General features: G+C 51.4%; 1 protein-coding gene across 2 annotated transcripts; it reads right to left on the reverse strand.

Moving 5' to 3' along the window:
- Window positions 1–4886: 4886 nt before the first annotated feature.
- ABHD16A (abhydrolase domain containing 16A) lies at window positions 4887–20145 on the reverse strand. Of its 2 annotated transcripts, none has more exons than XM_008067703.2 (20): window positions 19853–20145; window positions 18771–18827; window positions 17683–17749; window positions 17352–17438; window positions 14786–14871; window positions 12639–12712; window positions 12303–12425; window positions 10802–10916; window positions 10604–10705; window positions 9282–9345; window positions 8845–8894; window positions 8367–8490; window positions 7812–7916; window positions 7521–7584; window positions 6795–6851; window positions 6592–6654; window positions 6056–6132; window positions 5872–5970; window positions 5417–5463; window positions 4887–5218 (listed from the first exon to the last, which is right to left on the reverse strand). In XM_008067703.2, the coding sequence occupies exons 1-20, from the start codon at window positions 20111–20113 to the stop codon at window positions 5135–5137; spliced, it is 1806 nt and encodes a 601-aa protein (XP_008065894.2). In that variant the 5' UTR covers window positions 20114–20145; the 3' UTR covers window positions 4887–5134. The 2 variants fall into 2 exon arrangements, with proteins under 2 accessions (XP_008065894.2, XP_021573106.1); XM_021717431.1 differs by lacking the exon at window positions 19853–20145 and adding an exon at window positions 19311–19777.
- Window positions 20146–20310: the final 165 nt, after the last annotated feature.

The following is a 20310-nucleotide window of genomic DNA, read 5'->3' on the forward strand; positions in this document are numbered from 1 at the left end:
GACTGTCCACTGGCCTCCAATTTGGGCTTATATGGTGGAAGAGGTTGGCCAAGAGGAAGGAGTAGTATCCGGGTGGAAATCAGTGCCAAACCAGCCAGAGGGACAGAGTGTCCTCATCCACAGCCACTATGAGACATGGTATCCTCCTGGTGTGGGAGCAGGGACTCAGCAACAGGGTAATGAGAGGAGGTACATTCTTTCATATTCATTTGGCACGTTTATTGAATCACTGCATCAGGTGTTGGGGATACAACAGTGTACAAACTCACAGGGCAGAGTCTAGTGGGGGAGACAAGTCAACAAGCAGTGATGGCGGTGGGGAGTGCTGCCAGGAGCAACTGGACAGTGAAACCATTGACCAAAGGGATTTCAGAGGAGTAACTTGATCAAATTTCTGTTTGTGAAAGATCTCCGTGGCTGCACATCGGATGGGCGTTGAACGCAGGCCGGAAGGTAGGAAGCTATTCTTGTGTCCAGTCACAAGATGGCAGAATGGTCTCGCAGAAGGGAGTCAGGGACAGGCGCCGAGGGGAAAGAATCTGGTAAGAGCATTTAGAAGGAAAACTGGGCAGATTTGGGGTCAGATTGAATGCGGGGTGAGCAGAACGAGTAGGCTTGAGAAAGGGATGATTGTTGGTACCATTTCCCAAGATGGGAAAGATGTGGTACTGTTAGTCTTCCAAAAATGAGGACACCCGGATCCTGTACTCAGCCCGGTGACCCCTTGGGGTTTCGGGAACCCAGCGCCTTTCCCCACCCTATCCTCTAGTGTCCTGCCCGCCTAAGTTCAGCTGTAGGTCAGTGGGTCCGATCTCCGGCGCCCACAGGGTCTGGCGCTCCGCGTCCGCTCTCCGCGCCTGACTGCACCTCAGAGCGCGAAGAGGGCGCGGGGGCGGCCCCTGCCCAAGCTCCGCTCTCGGCCCGGCGTCTGGGAAGAAACCCAGGAAGCGCCAGCCGCGCGTGGGTACCCAAGCCGGCCCCCGCGGACACCTGGAGCCCGGCGCGGCTTCCCCGGAAGGTGGCGCTGCACAGCCCCAGGCTCCTGCCCATTGCTTCCGCCGGGGACCCGCTGGGCTCCCGCACCTGGTCCGCGCGCGGTCCTCGCCTCACAGCTCAGTCAAGCTCTGAGAGACTTGGGGCTTTTACTTTCAGGGCCACTGGGCTATGGGATGTCCTCGATGTCCAGGAACTACATCACCTGCTCCAGCTTCCCACCCGGAGCTTCGGAGCGGGGCCCTGAAATCGGGGTCCCTGCTGCTGCCCGGACTATCCAAGAATCGTCCTGTCTTGGAGTGGTGCGGGAAAGACGGGAAGAAACCGACGGGATCCGCCAGCCGGGAAAGACTGGAAGGAAGAAACAATAGGGGAAAACGCACTCCACTGCGCGCTCCCCCAGCCTTGGAACGAATGAAAATTTAAAATTGTATTGGGGCCGGACTCGGTGGCTCAGCCTGTAATCCCAGCACTTTGGGAGGCCGAGGCGAGTGGATTGCATGAGCCCGAGGGTTCGAGACCCGCCTGGAAAACTTGGCGAGACCTCGTTTCTACAATAATTTTTTTTTAAAATTGTATTGGGGGAAAAGTGAGAGTAATGGAGAACTGGGAAAAAGTGCCTGACACCAACATAAACGTCTGTTCGATGAATGAGTGCACAGAAAAAAAGAATCAGAGAGCAAGGCCTCCTCTTGAAGCGAAGAGGGCAAAGGGGAAGCAGGAGGAACCTCACTGCGCTCTCTGAACTCCTCCCTCGAATGTAAGCGCAACTAACAAGCCAAGGACTGGGGGCTGTGTGAGGCTGAGGCTGAGGGTGGGCTCTCGGGGAGGTTGCCCTGAGAGGTGCAGGAGGGCTTGCGGTAGAGTCACAGCGACCGTGGACTCTGAGGGTAGCCAGGGGCAAGACACCCGTAGCACTTCGGAGAAGTGTAGGGCCGGGTGGGACTTTCTTCGGAGGGGGCGTGGGTGGGACCTTCTTTGGAGGGGGCGTGGGTGGGACCTTCTTTGGAGGGGGCGTGGCCGCCGAGTCATTGATTCTGCCGTTTCCACGTGGCTGGGCGAGGCCAGGGCCCACTAAGGGCCCCGAGGGTTCGTTTCCATGTTGAAGGGTTCCGTGGAGGCGCTCCTGGGAAGAAGAGGTGGGGCGTTGCCACAATCGCCATGGTGACAGCAACGGATGATAGTATCCACGCCAGTGTGGACAAGGGTTACTAAGGATAAGCAGCCCAGAGACGAAGCTAAGGAGTAGGACCCAAGCACAGAACGCCACAGAGGAACTGGGCGAGGCAAACGCGGGGCGGGGCTGTGGAAGATCCACCGGGCAAAAGCCGAGCTCTGTTGCGGGAGCGCCCTGAGACAGACTTCCTTCTGGAGAGAAACTAGAGGGAACGTCTTTAACCCGAATATAAACATTGAAAAATGAATTAATTGTTCCTGAGGGATGGCGTGTTAGTTGGATGGATGGATGGGCATCTGGTTATCCCTGAAGCCTGGGTCCTCCACTTCCGAGGCCCTCACTCGTGGCAGCTGTGCGGGGAAATACATGCCCCTCCTAGGGGCGGAGCAAACCCTCAATTCAAACACGTAGCCCAGGGCGGAGTGGAGCATCTCGTACTGGCAGCAGCGAAGGGCGGAGCCTGGGTCAGTGAAACTCGGTGGGACAAGGAAGGCCCAGCCCAGCCCGGGACCATCTCTTCTTCCCAAGTTTCCTGTCTGGGGTGTAACTTCCGCTTTCCCTAGTCTCTGTCTTCCCTGTTTGCCCATCTCCTCAGAGTGCCTAGGCGTTCAGGCCTCGCCTGGTGTCCAGTATGGCAGGGTCTAGAGCCCCAGTGGCCGTGGGGTCTGTCTCTTCGCAGCTCATCCCGTAGGACTGCTGGAACTTTGCTAATGGGGTGAGGAGTGGACGGGGGCTGTACCCACCCCAGGGTAGGGGGTGGCTGGCAGAGTAAACACGGATGCTCTGAGCCTCATTGGATGGGGAGTAATCTGCTCTGAGACCCTGGGTGGGGTAGTCCAGAATTCACACGTGGAGCCTCCCTCTCCCCCCCCACTTCAGGTATCCAAGAGCCTCACAGGACATCCACTGTTCTCTCTACAGGACATGCGGGGAAAGCAGCAGTAGGCACCAGTCACCAGAGTCCCTAATGGCCATGGCCAGGGAGGGAGGGGGAGTCCTTTGTCTCTAGGGTGTGGGACTGGACCCTATTTGCATTTAAGGAGTTTCCCTTGGCAGAACAAAAACAGTTTCCAGGGGATTAACTGTCCTGTTGGATCTAGGAGGGTGAGGTTCAGAACCATGCAGCTGGCCCCAGAGTTTTGTGTTCTACACTTTTCACCCTATTTCCCCCAGAATGGGACAGGGGAAAGGGGCACCAACATCAGCTCACCACCTACTGTTTGCTAAAAGTAGAATATTCCGGAGCTGTAGTCACCCCCCCCCTTTTTTGAGAAGGGGTCTTGCTCAAACTGGAGTGCAGTGGCATGCTCATGGCAACCGCAGCATCGACTTGTTGAGTTCAGGCGATCCTTCTGCCTCAGCCTTCCAAGTAGTGGGAATTACAGGCGCATGCCACCACACCTGGCTAATTTTTTGATTTATTGTAGAGACAAGGTCTTGCCAAGTTGCCTAGGCTTGTCTCGAACCCCTGGACTCAAGACAATCCTCTTGTTTCCACCTCCCAAGTGTTGGGATTATGGGCATGAGCCACCGTACCCAGCTACCTCCCCTCTTCTAACCTCAAATTTCAAGTGTCACATCAACTGATAAATCTCAGATCTCTCTCTCCAGTAGAAACTCAGTATGCCTTCCCGTAGAGCTGCTGAGCCTCTGCCCCCAGGATTATAGAGGAGCTTCATGCACTGGTGATGAAGGAGCCACAGAAATTAGCCAGAGGCTGTATCTAGGACACCCGAACATTGTTGCCCGTGATAGCATCTTTCTCAAAATAATAGGCCCAGGGTGGTAAACCTAAGAGAAGTTTCCAATGAAGAAAGTGGCCAGGCAACAGATGGGTAGAAGAGGGACTAATTCTGTTTCACAAGGTCCAAGGATTAAAAACAGCATGGAAGTTATGAAGAACCAATTTCCTCAGGTTCAACCTAAGCATTTTCCTCTAACAGAGCTGTCCAAAAGGCAAAGTTTGGCTCTGGGAGATCATGAATCCTCAGCGCCCGGCCCCAGTCTCTGGCAAGCCTTGCTGTTGAACTGCAAAAAGGCTGTGAGGAGACTTGATGACATGGCAGGGATGGTGTGCAGGGCTTGCTGCATAAAACACAGGGAGCATGACGTTCCTTACTCCCTATGGGGATAACAAGAGCTGAACAAGGAAAATTGGGGGTACTGCTGGTGACACAATGCAGGCTGGACGTGGAAATCAGTGGAGGGGCTGAGTAGGTGAAATCAGATACTAGAAAGTGCTTTGGAAACAATGAGGTGGGGCTGGGCTATGGCTCAGGCCTATGATCCCAGCACTTTGGGAGGCCGAGGTGAGAGGATTACCTGAACCTGCAGGTTTAAGACCAGCCTGGGCAACTTGGCAAGACCTCATCTCTACAATAAATAAAAATAAACAATGAGTTGTGAGCAGGAGAAGCCAACAAGCTTCTGAGGTGGTTGTATGCAGGAAGACCTGAGGAAGAATGAAGGAAGGGCCAGGGAGGCTGCCTAGGCATGACAACACTAGGCATGCCAGAGGAAGGTGAGGCCCAGGGATCCACTGCATGAGGACAGTTTGGTTGAGGGCTGAAGGCCTGGGGGAACACAGAGGTGAGAGTCTCTGGACTGGCTGTCCGGAGTCGAGGTCTCCTAAAGCCCAGCCCTTTGGGATCTCTGCTCTCCCTATTGCTAGACCCTAGCTCCCTGGATACTTGCGAAGTCACATAATTAGCCAGACTATAGAAAAAATATCTTTTTAATAATTATTAGGAATAATTCATTCACTTAATGCAGGATGTATGTTGGAGAAGGTTAAGTACTGCCATATGAATGAAGGGAAACGTGCAAGAGGAAGAGTGGACAGAAGGGGATGATCCCCCACTTTCCACTAACTATAAACAGCAACATAAACAGAGTCACAAATAAGAGGGTCTTTCCCATGTCTCCTCCCATTCCGTTCTTCCAGAATGAGTCCCAGTATGGTCTCTAGAGGTGCCAGGGTATCTGGAAGTTCTGAGCCGGGAGTGGGGTGCAGTGAGTGGCCTCGAAGTTGTGCAGATGCTTCCGAGCCTGAGGAAGGGGGGTGGCACAGGTAGGGTGCAGAGCAGAATAGGGATCAACAGCCACCAGACATCCCCCATTGAACCCACCACCATCCCTTCTATAAAAGCTGCCACTTCCAATGCTTACAAGGTATCCCTTGTCCCCAATCCCCGTAAGTGAGCCCTAACCATTCAGGTACCCCTCGTTTCCCAATGCTTAGCTCACCAGAAACAAAGCCAGCTGTTGCCGTCCATCTGCACTCATGTCCTCTCCTGTGGAGAGGGGGCGCTCAAAACAGGCCATGCATTTGGGTATTCATCCCCTTCCTAGGCTCTTCTCATTTTTTTTTTTTTTTTTGAGTTGGAGTCTCACTCTGTTGCCCAGATTGGAGTGCAGTGGCCACTCCCAGCCACCACAGCCTTGACACGCTGGGCTCTGGCGATCCTTCCACCTCAGCCTTCCAAGTAACTGGAACTACAGGTGCACGCTACCACGCCCGGCTAGTTTTTTTGATTTATTGCAGAGATGAGGTCTCGCCAAGTTGCCCAGGCAGGTCTCGAACCCTCGGGCTCAGGCAATCCACTCACCTCAGCCTCCCAAAGGCGCGGGATTACAGGCTGAGCCACCAAGCCCGGCCCTAGGCTCTTCATATCCCCTCTCTTGCCCCAGGGCCTCCTTACCCACACTCCAGGGGAAGTCAGGCCCATGTTCTGCCTGGTAGGAGCGAAGGACAGACAGACACCAGTCCTCTTCCACCTCCCATCGGCTGTAAATTGAGGCTGATCAGGGAGAGAGATGAGGACCTGTTAGCAACCTGGCCTTGCTGAGTCCCCTCCCAAAGGCCTCACCAGGTTCCTTTCTCACCTTCCTCCAGCTGTGAGGAGGCCTCCAACCACTGCCTCACCACTTGAAGACCCTCTTCTGCCATCACACGGGGATACCTACAGGGGGAGCGTTCAGGACAGGACTGAATTCTCTTTTTTTTTTTTCTTTTCTGAGTCAGAGTCTTCACTCTATCGCTCAGGCTGGAGTGCAGTGGCATGCTCATGGCCACTGCAGCCTCAACCTGCTGGGCTCAGGTGATCCTTCTGCTTCAGCCTTCTAAGTAGCTGGAACTACAGGCATGCACCACCAGGCCCAGCCAATTTTTTGATTCATTGTAGAGATGAGGTCTTGCCAAATTGTCCAGGCGAGTCTCGAACCTATGGGCTCAGGCAGTCCTCTTGCCTCCACCTCCCAAAGTGCTGGGATTACAGGAGTGAGCCACCATGCCCAGATCTGAATTTTCTTCATTTCTTCATCCCTGAACCTTCCTTCTTCCTTCCTGCACTGTCTTTATGTGTGTACCTCTCTCCCCTCCCCTCCCTATTCCCCCAGGACACACACACCCTGGTTCTCACCGATGCTGCAGGAGTTTCAGCAGGAGATCATTGCCTCGGTTGGACATAATGTCCTCAGGAACCCTGGGGATGAGAAGAATGTACCCTGGAGGGGCTGGGGGTTGGGGAGGAAAAACTTGAAAACCTGGGTGGATAGAGGTAGGAGGGGCAAGTTCCTTGCCATTTCTGGGATTCAGGGAGCACAGAAGTTCCCAGGCACTCACGTGGTGGTGATGATCTCATCTTTGGTTCTCCGGATCAACAGCACAGGGCCCTGGTATCTTCAGAGGACAGAGCAGTAGAGAGAGAGCTAAAGAAGACAGGTGACAACTGGCCCACCCCAATCCCTGCACTGGTAGCATTCTCACCCCCTGCCACAGCAGGGCCTGAGTTAACCCTTCACCCTTTGGTTACCAGATCATAAGAAGGTCCAGGGTTGCGGGGCGCAGTGGCACAAGCCTATAATCCCAGCACTTTGGGAGGCTGAGAAAAGAGGATTGCCTGAGCCCAGGGGTTCGAGACCAGCCTGGACAACTTGGCAAGACCTCATCTCTACAATAAATAAAAAAAATTAGCCGGACATGGTAGCGCATGCCTGCAGTTCCAGCTACTTGGAAGGCTGAGGTATATGGATTGCCTGAGCCCAGCAGTCAAGACTGCAGTGGCCATGAGTGTGCCACTGCACTCCAGCCTGGGCAACAGAGTAAGATTCCAACTCAAAAAAAAAAAAAAAGAAGAAGGTCCAGGATGCCAGGGAACCTAAGAAGGGTTTGGCCAGCTGAGGTGGTGTCAGGGGCACTTAGGGGATGTGGGGCAGTGGCCAATTACCAACTTGTATTTAGTACTGATTTCAGTGTTTGAACGCCTGTATGGGTGAGGGGTATGGGTGAGCTATATGGGTGAGCTATATGGGTGAGGGGTGTAGATATTGGACAGTGGCCTGCCCTCACCTGCACAGCTGCTCTGCGTTGTTTAGATTGAGATGCTGCCTTACAGTCCTGGTCACCAGGCCCCCTAGAGTGAGAGAAAAATGAAGGAATGGCAGAGACAAAGCCCCTGTCCAACATAAAGGTCATCACTGTTCTTGGAGAGAGAAAACTTAAGGCCTCAGATAGGGAAGTCCTAATCCCCACCTGTGGAACCTATTCCCCACCTGTGGAAAAGGAAGCCATTTCCAGTTAGAACAGCTCCCAGTTCCAGCCCACCCTTCCCGTAAAGGGCAGACCTGGGATGGCACTCACTCCAGCTGTCTGGCATGACCTTCAAGGCCAAGGGCACCAGGTCATCAAAAGAGGCATCCAGGATCACAGCACTAATGTCTGGGTAGGACATAGCTGCCCACGTGGCTGATACCAGGACAGGAAAGAAGGATTAGGAATGACAGGGCCTCCTCCCACCACCCCTGTCCCCTTGTCCCACTGATCCTGCGGGCTAACCCCATCCCCCGCTACTATGTTATCCCCTGGTTTTTCCCTTAACTCCCACTTCACTTGACCAGGTCACTATCTGGAGAGGATGGAGAGAGAACATTGGAGTGCACTTAAAACAGGTGGAGGAAACATTCACTTTCCCTGATATTCTCACCCCAGGACTGGGCACAAAAGTGGAAGGAAAGGTGAAGGGTATACAAACAGGATACCTTCTTCCAGGCCTGCTCAGAGATTCTGCTTCCTCCTTCTTCTTCCTGGAGCCTCCACCCGCCCCCCCCAGGGCCACTAGTACATTTCCCCATCCTTCCTGGGTAGGGGTGGGGGCATGAATGTGTCTACAGTGGGGGATGGGAGGGAGGCTGGTACCAGTGAAGCCACCGATGGACCAGGCATAGATGATGATGTCCTGGGGTTGGAAGCCCAGGCGATGGATGGCAAACTGGACCACCACATCCATGGCATTGGCCTCATTCTGTGGGAAAGGCACCCCCTGCAGGAGAAAGGGAAGACAGGAGGGGGTCAGCACCAAAGGCTGGCTTACCTGCCACCTGCCACATGTCCCTCCCAATGTGGGCCCTTCCTGCAGCCACCTGCAACAAGCAGAAAAAGTGTAGAAGAAAAGGGTAGTGGGAGGAGCCATTCTTTCCTGAAGACAGACATTTGCAATGAGATCCATCCTCCCCTCCTGCCAACTTCCTACTGTGAGGCCTTCATAGCCTCCCAGCACCCAGCCCCCGGATGTAGTGGGAGGCCCCACAGAAATGTACACCTCCTTTCCTCCCTCCAGTGGCTGACCAGAAGAGACAAATTTAGGAAAAGGAAGAGATTCCTGAGAAGGCCTCACCGTACTTCCAGCAAAGCCTGGATGATTCCAGCCCAGGACTGAATATCCAGCTGTAACACAGAAGGAAGAGGGAGTGAGACCTTGTGTCCACACCCCTCTCTGCAGCCCAGGAGGAAGGAACAGCAAGTGGACCTCCCAGCTCAAAGGTAAATAACTCTAAACTTCCTAGAATAGGAAGATGATACCAAAGGTTCTAAAGCAGCAGAGGGAGACATATGTGACTGTGCGGGGAATGTATTGAGGGGGGCAGTGGAATACAATGAAGAGCATAATAGGGACACAGCAAGGCGAGGGGTGTAATGAGGAGTGGACTTTTCCAAAAAGGGGAGAGACTCAAACCTCACTCAGAAAGAAGCCAGGGGTGGTCAGATCAATATGGGAGGTGGGGATATTTTATTCCAAGGGGCAGAGGTAAGACAGCTGAGCCACGGGCTTACCTTCCAGGGGCGTGGAGACACAGCCCACCTCATAGAACCCAGCATTCCCCTCACAGCAGATCACCTAGGAAGGAGACAGGAAGGAAGGGCTGAAGGAGAGCCAAGCTGAGACTAAAAACCCTCCTCTGGGTGGGGAGGGCAGCCTGTGAAGAGCTTTGCAGGGCAGAGAAAAGGGCAGGTTCCTGTCCTCTCCAAGGGGGAATGGAAACAGAGTCCACAAGGTCCATTAAGAGGAGAAGCAAAGTGACTGCAAATGCTCAGTAAACTGGGCCCTCAGAAGATGATGACTCAAGTTGAATTGTTCAACTACCCAGCAGTGTCTGTTTTACTTTATCTTCTTTTTTTTTTTTTTTTGAGTTGGAGTCTCAGTCTGCCGCCCAGGCTGGAATGCAGTGGCACACTCATGGCCATCGCAGCCTCGACCTGCTGGGCTCAGGTGATCCTTCCACCTTCCAAGTAGCTGGAACTACAGGCATGTGCCACCACGCCTGGCTAATTTTTTTTATTTATTGTAGAGAAGAGGTCTCACCAAATTGCCCAGGCTGGTCTCGAACCTGTGGGCTCAGACAACCTCTCACCTCGGCCTCCCAAGGTGCTGGGATTATAGGCGTGAGCCACAATGCTCAGCCAGTGTCTGTTTTCCCCCAGAAGACCACCAGGCAGACATCTCTCAGGAATGGGATCATGGATTTGTTTTTCCTTTATAGTTTTTCATCTGTTTTTCTGCAAGTTTCTGTTGTGTGGTATGGCAACTCCTTTCCCTCTCCCTCTCTGGGTTGCAGTCTCTAATACCATGGTGCTTGAAGCTGAAGCCCACGACGGTGGGACTTGCATGAGGTCTCATAGCAGACAATCAGAGCTAGGACTAGAACCCAGCCCTAGCTTGGTGCACTTCCCTGGGCTGCTTCATGGAAACACTTTGGAGACTTTGGTGCCAGGATGCCTGGGTTCAAAACAGCCCTACCACTAATTAACTTTGTGATATGGGAAAGTTTTTCTGTGCCTCAGTTTCATCGCCTGTAAAATGGGCTAATATAAATAGTACCCATCTCACAGAATTGTTGTGAAGCTTAATATATACCTTGCATGTCGTAAGTGCTAAGTGGTGACTTTATGGATATTATTTTTTGGTCCTTGAATGTCAACTCCTATTTTTTCATCTATTTTCCTATCAGGATTCTCCTATATTAAGAGGTCTTTAGGGTGGAGCTGGGGTTATCCCCAGTTGTGTTTTCTTCGCAAAAGTGCTGTAGGGCTGGGGTTCCCCAGAACCTCTACTGCATTCCTCACGTTCCACCTTTGGGATCCCTGCTCCCTCTCACCAGCTTCTGTCCCTGGGGCTCAGCAGTCCCCCGCCGGTCCACAAACATGGTGTCAATCTCGTTTCCATCACAGGCCAGCAGCTTTGCCCGGCGCCCGTTACACTGAGTGGGGGAGAGGCATCAGCTAGGTTGAGAGGGGCAGGAGGTCACAACCCTGTGGGGGAAGGGCAGGGGGATGGGCGGGCAGGGAAGCCTCACCTCTTCCACCAGTCGGGCCTGACCCTGCAGTAGTACAGGCATGAGGGCCTTCTGAAGCAGGTACACAGAGCCAGGGTACAGCATCCGGCGCCCTAGGGTGTGCGCCACCAGGTAGCTGTGGGGAACATAGGTTAACAAATCCTGAACCCCAGCGGGGCCCAGGAACCATGCTGGGGACCATCTCAGCTCTAGCACTCAGACTCTGGGGCCTGCCTCACCCCTGACCTTCACAGCTTTGCTTTCCTCTTTCAGGACTTAATGAAATAATATATGTACCAGGCTGGTATTTTTCAAGTTTTTTTTTTTTTTTTTGAGTTGGAGTCTCACTCTGTCGTCCAGACTGTAGTGCAGAGGCATGCTTCTGGCCACCGCAACCTCGACCTGCTGGGTATGTGCAATCCTTCTGCCTCAGCCTTTCAAGTAGCCAGAACTACAGGTGTGCACCACCACGCCTGGCTAATTTTTGATTTATTGTAGAGACGAGGTCTTGCCAAGTTGCCCGGGCAGGTCTCGAACCCGCAGGCTCAGGCAATCCACTTGCCTCAGCCTCCCAAATTGCTGGGATTACAGGCTGAGCCACCGAGTCTGGCTTTTTTTTTTTAAATGCAAGCTTTGTAAGATATACATTTTATATTATGGCCAAGTATATACATATACTACATATATATAATTCTGAGAGTTTAATGAGATACTTTCTATATTCAATAAGTGAAAGAAAAGTGATTCCATTAATATATAAATATAACATATTAAAAGTCCCCAAATAAATAATACTTTAAAAAAGGGTGGTTGTAATTTAAAACCTCAAATGTGACTTGGTCCCCTGACAAATCAGCACACCGTCAACAACCAACCACTAAGTTCACCCCTTCCTTGGTATTCTAGAACCTGCTTCCTCCTAACTCCCAGCAATAGAAAATTCCCAGTGTCTGCTCCACTGGAATATATAAATGGTTATTTCTGTTGCTTCTGACATCATCAGTACCCACGACTGAGCTTTATTTGGGCCTTACCATGTGCTCTCAGGCATCGGGGCAAGGTAGGAGCCCTTCAGAATGTTACCCTACTTATTCTCAGCAACCCTATAAGGCTGGTTATTCACAGACACAGAAACTGAGGCACAGAGGGGCCAAGGTAGAACAATCACAGAGCAGAGGGGCCAGGATGGGCACACAGCTGCCACCACAGCCTCCTCCAGCTACAGGTTTGTGTGTCCTTCCAAACCCCAACCCACTGCTCCCTCTCAGTCACACTGAAAGAGCGTCTGCATATTCATATCCCAGTTCTCCATGTACTCCCCGTGAGACTCGGGACCTCTCTAAGCCTCTTTTCTCCACACATAAATGTTGATAAAAGCTACTTTGCCACAATTGATACATACAAAGCAAACAGAACCAGACCCAATCAATGACAGCAATTTTACAATGGAGTGCCCAGTCCCAGAACCCTTGCTCTATGTCCCTTCTACCCCAGCTGGCCTCTCCTCTCTGCCATTTCCCACCTGGTGATCTGACAAGGCAGCTTCTTAACCCGGTTGAGGAGGGTGTCTGCTGTCCCCCGGTGCAGGGGCTCTGGGCGAAGCAGGGCCACGCCATGGCGGGAAGGGCCCCCTCGGGACTCCTTCCTAAGGAAGGAAAAGATGCAGGGGAGGATGGGGTCAGGAGCAGCAAGCTGTACACCTGAGGCCCGGTGGACAGTGGGGATCTAGGAACAAGGAAATGGTGCTGGAGGGTAGGCACTGGGACCTGAGAGGGGTGGAGACAGGGGGACAGGGAAGGGCAGGAATTATCTGGGATGGTCCAAGGGAAGGGATAGAGCAAAAGATCTGAAGCCTCACCGGCTGCTGGGTTCTTCCCAGTGGAAGTTGATGGGCCAGCTCCTGAAGTCAAAATTGTAGTTGGCAAGCTGCCTCTGTGGTGGGCAGGCAGTGAAAAAGGAGGGGAGGAAAAGAGGAAATGAGAACTGAGGAGGGGCTCACCTACCCATCTTCAACACCCTTGGCAACATGGGGAGACTAAGTAGAGGTTCTCAGATGGAAAACTCTTAGCAGGACCAGGAAATCGGGCAGACAGTGTGCCCCAGCGGGTATCAGGACTGCTCTGTCTGCCCTCTTCCAAGTAGGAACCTAACACTTTGCTTTTACAAAAATCTAAGACTGACCCACCCCCAGAAAGGGTGGCTGAAGATTGACAGGCTGAGCGGCTTGCTGGCTGGTCACGCTCTCTTCCCCACCTAGGACCTTTACATGGTGCTATCTTAGAAGCTCAGAAATCTCCCAGCAGATCAAACTGACAGTCCCAAGGTTGAGTGAGAGAGAGGAAGAAAGTCACACTCACAGTGGGCTCCTTTGCACCTGGGGCCACCTCGTGAATGAAGTTCTCTCTGACTGTCCTCACAACCACCTCCCTTCCCTTAATTCCTGCAGCCATGGGCCAGTGCTGCCCTCTAGACCATCTGTGCCTCTAATCACCCCACTGAGTCAGTCCACATGCTTTTTGAGGGCAGTAAGAACTGTGTCCTAACACTCGACTATATTCCCTTCCTCACCCCCAGAGCTCCCAACACTCTATTTTAAGGACTGGTTTTTATTTTCTGTCACAGAAATTTTTTGACATTTCAAAAATAACTTGACTAAGAGACAGCAATAGAAAAATTCTACAAAAAGGTGGCCAGGCATGGTGGGTGGTTCATGCCTGTAATCCCAGCACTTTGGGAGGCTGAGGTAGGAGGATCACTTGGGGTCAAGAGATCAGCCTGGGTCACTTAGTGAGAACCTGTCTCTATTTTCTAAAATGTTTTTTAAAGAAAAATTATATGAAAAGGTAAATGGCAAAACAAAATAAAATGAAGAAAAGCAAATTTCAGGTAAGGTTTGCTCAAATCTGCTCTCAAATCTGGACTCAGCTACTTTTTTGCTCTGCGACTCCAAATGGGTCACTTAACCTCTTTTTGCCTCGGTTTCCTCAGATGTACAAATGAGGGTAATAATGCCACCTCATGTGGTTGTTGTGAGGACTAGAAAGGGCTTATACAAAATGTCTCAGACAGCAGCATGGTACAAAGCATCATTATACAAAGCTCAGCCAGGTTCGGTGGCTCAGCCTGTAATCCCGCGGCTTTGGGAGGCTGAGGTGAGTGGATTGCCTGATCCCGTGGGTTTGAGACCCACCTGGGTAGCAAGACCTTATCTCTACAATAAGTCCAAAAAATCAGCCAGGCGTGGTAGCGCGTGCCTGTAATTCCGGCTACTCAGAAGGCTGAGGCAGAAGGATCGCCTGAGCCCAGCAGGTCGAGGCTGCGGTGGCCGGAAGCGGCCACTGCACTCCAGTCTGGGCGACAGAGTGAGACTCCAACTCAAAAAAAACAAAAAACATTATACAAAGCTCCATAAATGGTGGTATGGGGTAACCAGTAACGTGATGATAGTGGTCCTAGATGTTTGATCCCAGAAACCCCCTCTTAACAAGAAAGAGCTTTATGGGGTTCCAAAACCCTTCCTCAAAGATAGTCGCACTCAAGCAAGCACCAGCTGGCCTGGCATAACTCCCAGGACACTCTGCCCTGGCTTTTCTCCCTCCTAGCACCACACTGTACTCCTGGGCAAAGGAGTGGACATACCTGTCTATCTTGTCCCATTCCCAAACAAAGCTAGCATGGTGTCCGATGCACACAACAAAAATAAATCTTTACAGAACTAAGTTGCCATGATAGAGAAAAAAGCTCCCTTCTAAGAAGACTGTAGCTAATTATTGCAGGTAGAGGGTGGGATGGGGGACTATTCTAGCAGAATATTCCATTAGAAGTGGTAGGAGGGAAAAAATTCCTCAGGTGGGCAGTTCACTTATGGAGGGGAAAAAGGATACAGCAATGTGTAAACACCCAGTGTCAAAACACATCTTCTCCTCCTGGCGGAAGCCAGTGCCTTATGTTCTGCGGGGGGGGGGGGGGGGTAACCTGGCTGGCACTTTTCCTCGAACCTCTCACCTTGTTTTCTGAAGACTGGTTCCGATGTGTTGCTTCTAAGATGGTGATGAACTGCCGGTACTGGGGGTTGGTCCAGCGGCCAATGCCTGGTAGAGAGAGGACAGGAAACAGTGTTAGGAAAACTGGAAAGCAGAATGCCTAGGTTTTAGGGAAATAATTGGGCTAGGAGAAGGTCCCGGGAGAAGTGAGAGAAAAAGGAACTGAGGGAACAGAATGTGGAGAAACAGACTTGAGCCAACCTCCTTCTTCCACATTCAGCAACTGGTTACAGAATTCTTTCTTTTCCTAGCTTCTTCACTTTGTTTCCTTATAGACAATCAACTTTACACATTCCAGAATGTTCATTCTCCTCAATCTTAAAACAGTCACACAACCTTGCCATTCTTTCTCGAGAAAATCAGATTTCTCCACTTGTCACTGCCAACCTTCTCTGATGCTTGCTTACTGTCTCTTTTCTGCATATTCTAACCCCTTGCTGGCAGGCTTCATTGTCTTTTGCTCTTTTTTTTTTGAATTGGAGTCTTACTCTGTCACCCAGACTGGAATGCAGTGGCCACTCCTGGCCACCGCAGCCTCGACCTGCTGGGCTCCGGAGATCCTTCCGCCTCAGCCTTCCAAATTGCTGGAACTACAGGCACACGCTATCACGCCCAGCTAATTTTTGATTTATTGTAGAGATGAGGTCTTGCCAAGTTGCCCAGGCAGTTCTCAAACCCGCGGGCCCAGGCAATTCACTCACCTCGGCCTCCCAAAGTGCTGGGATTACAGGCTGAGCCACCAGGCCCAGCCGTTCTACAGTCATTCAGCAGAACATTATACAGCAATTCAAATGAACAACCTACAGTTATACTCAATGACACAGATAAATCTTACAAATATAGTGTTAAATGGAAGAAGCTGACTACAAAATAAGTGATACAGTATCTTTTCATTTACAGAAAGTTCAGATCAGGCACAGTGGCTCATGCCTGTAATAGCAATACTTTGGGAGGTGGAGGCAGGAAGATTGCCTGAGCCTAGGGGTTTGAGGATAGCCTGAGTAACTTGGCGAGACATCACGTCTACAATAAATTTTAAAAATTGGCTGGGCATGGTGTGTGCCTGTAGTTCCAGTGACTTGGAAGACTGAGGCAGAAGGATCGCCTGAGCCCAACAGGTCAAGGCTATGGTAGCCATGACTGTGCCACTGGACTCCAGCCTGGGTGACAGAGTAAGACACACACACACACACACACACACACACATACAAAGGAAGTTCAAAAGGTGATGCAGGCCAGGTGCAGTGACTCACGTCTATAATCTCAGCACTTTGGGAAGCCAAAGTGAGAGGATTGCCTGAGCCCATGGGTTTAAGACCAGCCTGGGAAACTTGATAGACCTCATCTCTAAAATAAATCAAGAAAATTAGCTGGGCGTGATGGCTGAGGCTGAGGTGGAAGGATCGCCTGAGCCCAAAGGATCACCTGAACCCAAAGGATCGCCTGAGCCCAGCAGTTTGAGGCTGCAGTGGCCGTGAGCAGGCTACTGCAGTCTAGCTTGGTGACAGAATGAGATTCCTGACTCAGGGTGGGGGCGGGGGAGGTGATGCAAACGTATGAGGTAAAACACTAAGGAAAACAAGGGCATGGTTATCTTGAAAGTCAGGAAAGTGAGTAGACTGCCTGAGCCCACGTGTTTGAGACCCGCCTGGACAACTTGGCGAGACCTCATCTCTACAATAAATAAAAAAGAATTAGCCGGGCGTGGTAGCGCGCATCTGTAGTTCCAGCTACTCGGAAGGCTGAGGTGGAAGGATCGCCGGAGCCCGGCAGGTCAAGACTGCGGTGGCCAGGAACAGCCACTGCACTCCAGTCTGGGTGACAGAGTGAGACTCCAACTCAAAAAAAAAAAAGAAAGTCAGGAAAGTGATTATCTAGGGTGGGGAAGTACAGGTGGAAGAGACTTGGTGGGAGGTAGCTTTGTTCTCTTTCTTGACTTGGGTGATAATCACATGGTTGGAGGGCAGTAGCACATTCCTGGCCTCTGTGGCCTCGATCTGCTGTGCTCAGTTGATCCTTCCGCCTCAGCATTCCAAGTAGCTGGAAATACAGGCATGCACCACCATGACCGGGTAATTTTTTGATTTATTGTAGAGATGAGGTCTTGCCAAGTTGCCCAGGCTGGTCTTGAACCTGCAGGCTCAGGCAATCCTCTCACCTCCCAAAGTGCTGGGATTATAGGCGTGAGCCACCATGCCCGGCCTCGTATATATTGTTTATTGTTTATACATGTGCAGAGGTTTCTTGTGTGTGTGTGTGTGTGTGTGTGTGTGTGTGTGTGTGTGTATGTGTGTGTGTGTGTGTGTGTAGAATTGCTGTAGGGTATATGCATCTTTTGTAGATAATAGAAAACTCTTCGGTTAGTTATTTTTTCTTATTTATGACCTTTTAAGGAAAAGATCATACCTTAAACCATTCTAAATTATTCCATCTCAGGGTCCAGCACCAAACCGTGTTTGCAGAAGGTACTTATAATTTACCCAGTGATAGTGATGGAGAGATTCACACCAGGCTCCCTCTCTACCTACCTCGGAGGCAGGCCACGCCTGCCAGTAGTAGCAGCAATGTTCCAGCATAGTGAGAAAACGGCACCACTTTGGACAAACTCAAGTAACCTGAGAGGGGAGAGGAATGATGTGAGACACTCTCCAAGGTGCCTAGCAGTTCCTCTTCCCAGCTCAACCCCAACCTCCACCCCACACCCTCTCTTTGGAACAGCCACACTCTAAGGGGAAGAAGATGCCTGATGAAGAGGGAAGCCAAGCCATCCTCACAGGTCCCCTTTCCTCTTTAGGGAGCTGGCTCATCTGCCAACAACCTGCCCATTTCCTGCCCCACCACCTTTGAAACCACACTGACCTTTCCTGTACAAGTAGAAGAAGGCGAAGGGAGAGGAGTAATAAGAGATGGACCAGAATACTGAAGCCTGCAGCAGAGAGACAGGGATAGGCAGTCAATACACACACACACACACACACACACACACACACACACAAGCCTGCCATTTCCAGGCCTGGGCTTTGAGTAAGGTAAATAACCTGAGGGATACCATATCGAGTATCTATGCTATGCATGACATCATGCACACAGTAGGTGCTCAACATTTATTGAAAGTAGTATGGCAGTATAATGGAGGCTGGGAAAACTAGATACAGCTTCCATTTTCTTCCTCTGTCTCCAGGCATCATTTCATCACATGTAAAGGCCAGTCTCAGCAGGGCACAGTGGCTCATGCCTGTAATCCCAGTTCTTTGGGAGGCCAAGGCAGGAAGACTGCTTGAGCCTAGGAGTTCAAGACCAGCTTGGGCAACATAGTGAGACCTGGTCTCTACTTTAAAAAAAACATTAGCTGGGTGTGGTGGTACGCACCTGTAGTCCTAGCAACTCAGGAAGTAAAGCAGAGGGATCACCTGAACCCTGGAGGTTGAAGCTGCAGTGAGCCATGATCATGCCACTGCATTCGAGCCTAGAGTGAGAGCCTGACTCAAAAAATAAAGGCCAATTTCTCTGTCTACTCAAGTGAACCAAGCCTTTTCAATTGGCCCTGCTCAGGACAACCCCTGGCCTGGTCCCCAAGAGATGCGCAAACGTCACCATAGGAACCCTGCCAGAAAGAACAGCTGTCCCTGCAGCCAAAGAGGTTAGTTGCCAGGGAGGACAGGTCACTGGGGACTGCAGGACTTAGTACCTACAGATGGTCCCAAGAGTAAACATGTTTTCTTCACAGCCCAGGCTGCCCCAGAGAAAGCAGTGCTACATACCAAAGGGGAGTGCCAAGTATGCATGCTTGACAGCATGGCTGCCTGTATGTGTTGGAGAAGTCTGCTGCAGAGCCTGGAGCATCCCCCACCCCCAGGTGCCTGCACCCAGGCTGGGGAGGAGTGAGTTCAAGAGAGCAGCTGGGTATGAAAAGATGCAATGAGTTCCAGTTGCCAGGGTACACATACCAGTGCCAGGATGCTGTCAGCATGTTTCTCCAGGGCACGGGGCTGATAGTATGTATCCTGCCAAAACAGATGGACTTATTTAGGACCCTGCCCATTGACAGATCCTTCCCCTTCCCTTATGGGAGCTGTGATGTGTGTCTTCCAGTTCTAGACGCTTGGCTATCTCTCCTGGGGCATTCCTAGCCCCAACATAAGTCCCTTATCTTCACTTTTACCCTGAACCTAATTTTCCACCCCTAACCATGAGAACAACCACAGGAAGCTGGCCTTGGAAGTAAAAGTGAAAGCAGCATTTGGATGAATTTTGCTCCTTTTCCACACCCAGTTTAAAATGGATTGTGGGCGTGTGCATATGGGGAGAAGGGTTAGAGGAGAAAGGAAAGACTCCATGACAATTCTATGAGGGAAAGAAGAACATCAGAAATAAGAGTGCTTGAATAAGTGAGAGACTGTGGCTAGAAACAGGCAGTTTGCAGAGACAGTAAACACACTGAGAGAATCCTGATAAAAAGAAAGAGAATATTTAAGGAAACAACCTACCCTCACCCCCCTCCTCATGAATACAGTGACCTTAGGGTCTCCAGACTAGGTTTGAGGGGCGAGGGGTGAAGGGAGGGCCTATGGATACATGATCTGTAGAAGTCATTTTGAAATCCAAGGCCAGGGTAAAGGGAAAATAAAAACGGAGCCGGGGGAGGTGCCAAGAGGCACTGAGCATGAAGAAACTAGGGGTTTGACGACAAAATTCACCAGCTCCCCAATTCGCACGGGGTCTCTTCTAGGACTTAAGACTCAACTGGGACCAGCAAGAACCACGACAGAAAGGGTGGGGGGCCTCGGAGAGAAAAAAGCAAGGAGTGGAAGTAGGAATGAGAAAGCGGTGCTCAAACAGCGACAAAGAAAGGAGGTGGCCGGTCTGTAGGCGTGACTTTAACCCAGGAAGCACAAAGAGCGCAGACTTTGCAGACAACTGGCCTGACAAGCAGGCGCCCCTTATTTCCTATAATAACCACTTCTGGGGAGCAAAGGCCGTAAAGGGTTTAGACTGTACCATGTTCTTGACCGGGGGGAACTCGACTCACCCAGGAGCTGGAATGGGGAGTAGTGACTGAAGTTGGAGTCTCAGGGGCGCTGGACGGGGCCCTTTCAGAGTCCCTCTCCCGGTAGATTTTGTAGAGCCGGGGGCCTAGGACGCAGCTCAGCAGCTTCGCCATGGCCCGGGCTCGGGCCGCTGCTCTCCCAGCAGCAGGTCCCCGGCCGGCCCCGCCCTCCCCTGCTTCCGAGGTGTTGCGTGCTCCTGACGTCAGCTCGTACCGGCTCCGCCACGGGGCGAGTCGAGACATTTTCAGGGCTTCTTCAGAAGGATTTCACGCAGCTGGGCCTACGGGTCCAGCAATGGTCCGAAATTAGTTGAAGGCATTTGGAACGCGGAGAATTAGAAAATTATCAGGCATCGTTCAATCGTTTTACCTATTCCGTAATATTGGCAGACTCTCGAGCGACGATGGAAACGAAGGCAAAGATTAGGAGTTTTTTTTTT

Source organism: Carlito syrichta, unplaced genomic scaffold (genome assembly GCF_000164805.1).
Source record: "Carlito syrichta isolate Samal-C Ts95f unplaced genomic scaffold, Tarsius_syrichta-2.0.1 Scaffold309736, whole genome shotgun sequence".
In the NCBI taxonomy this organism is placed as follows: Eukaryota; Metazoa; Chordata; class Mammalia; order Primates; family Tarsiidae; genus Carlito; species Carlito syrichta.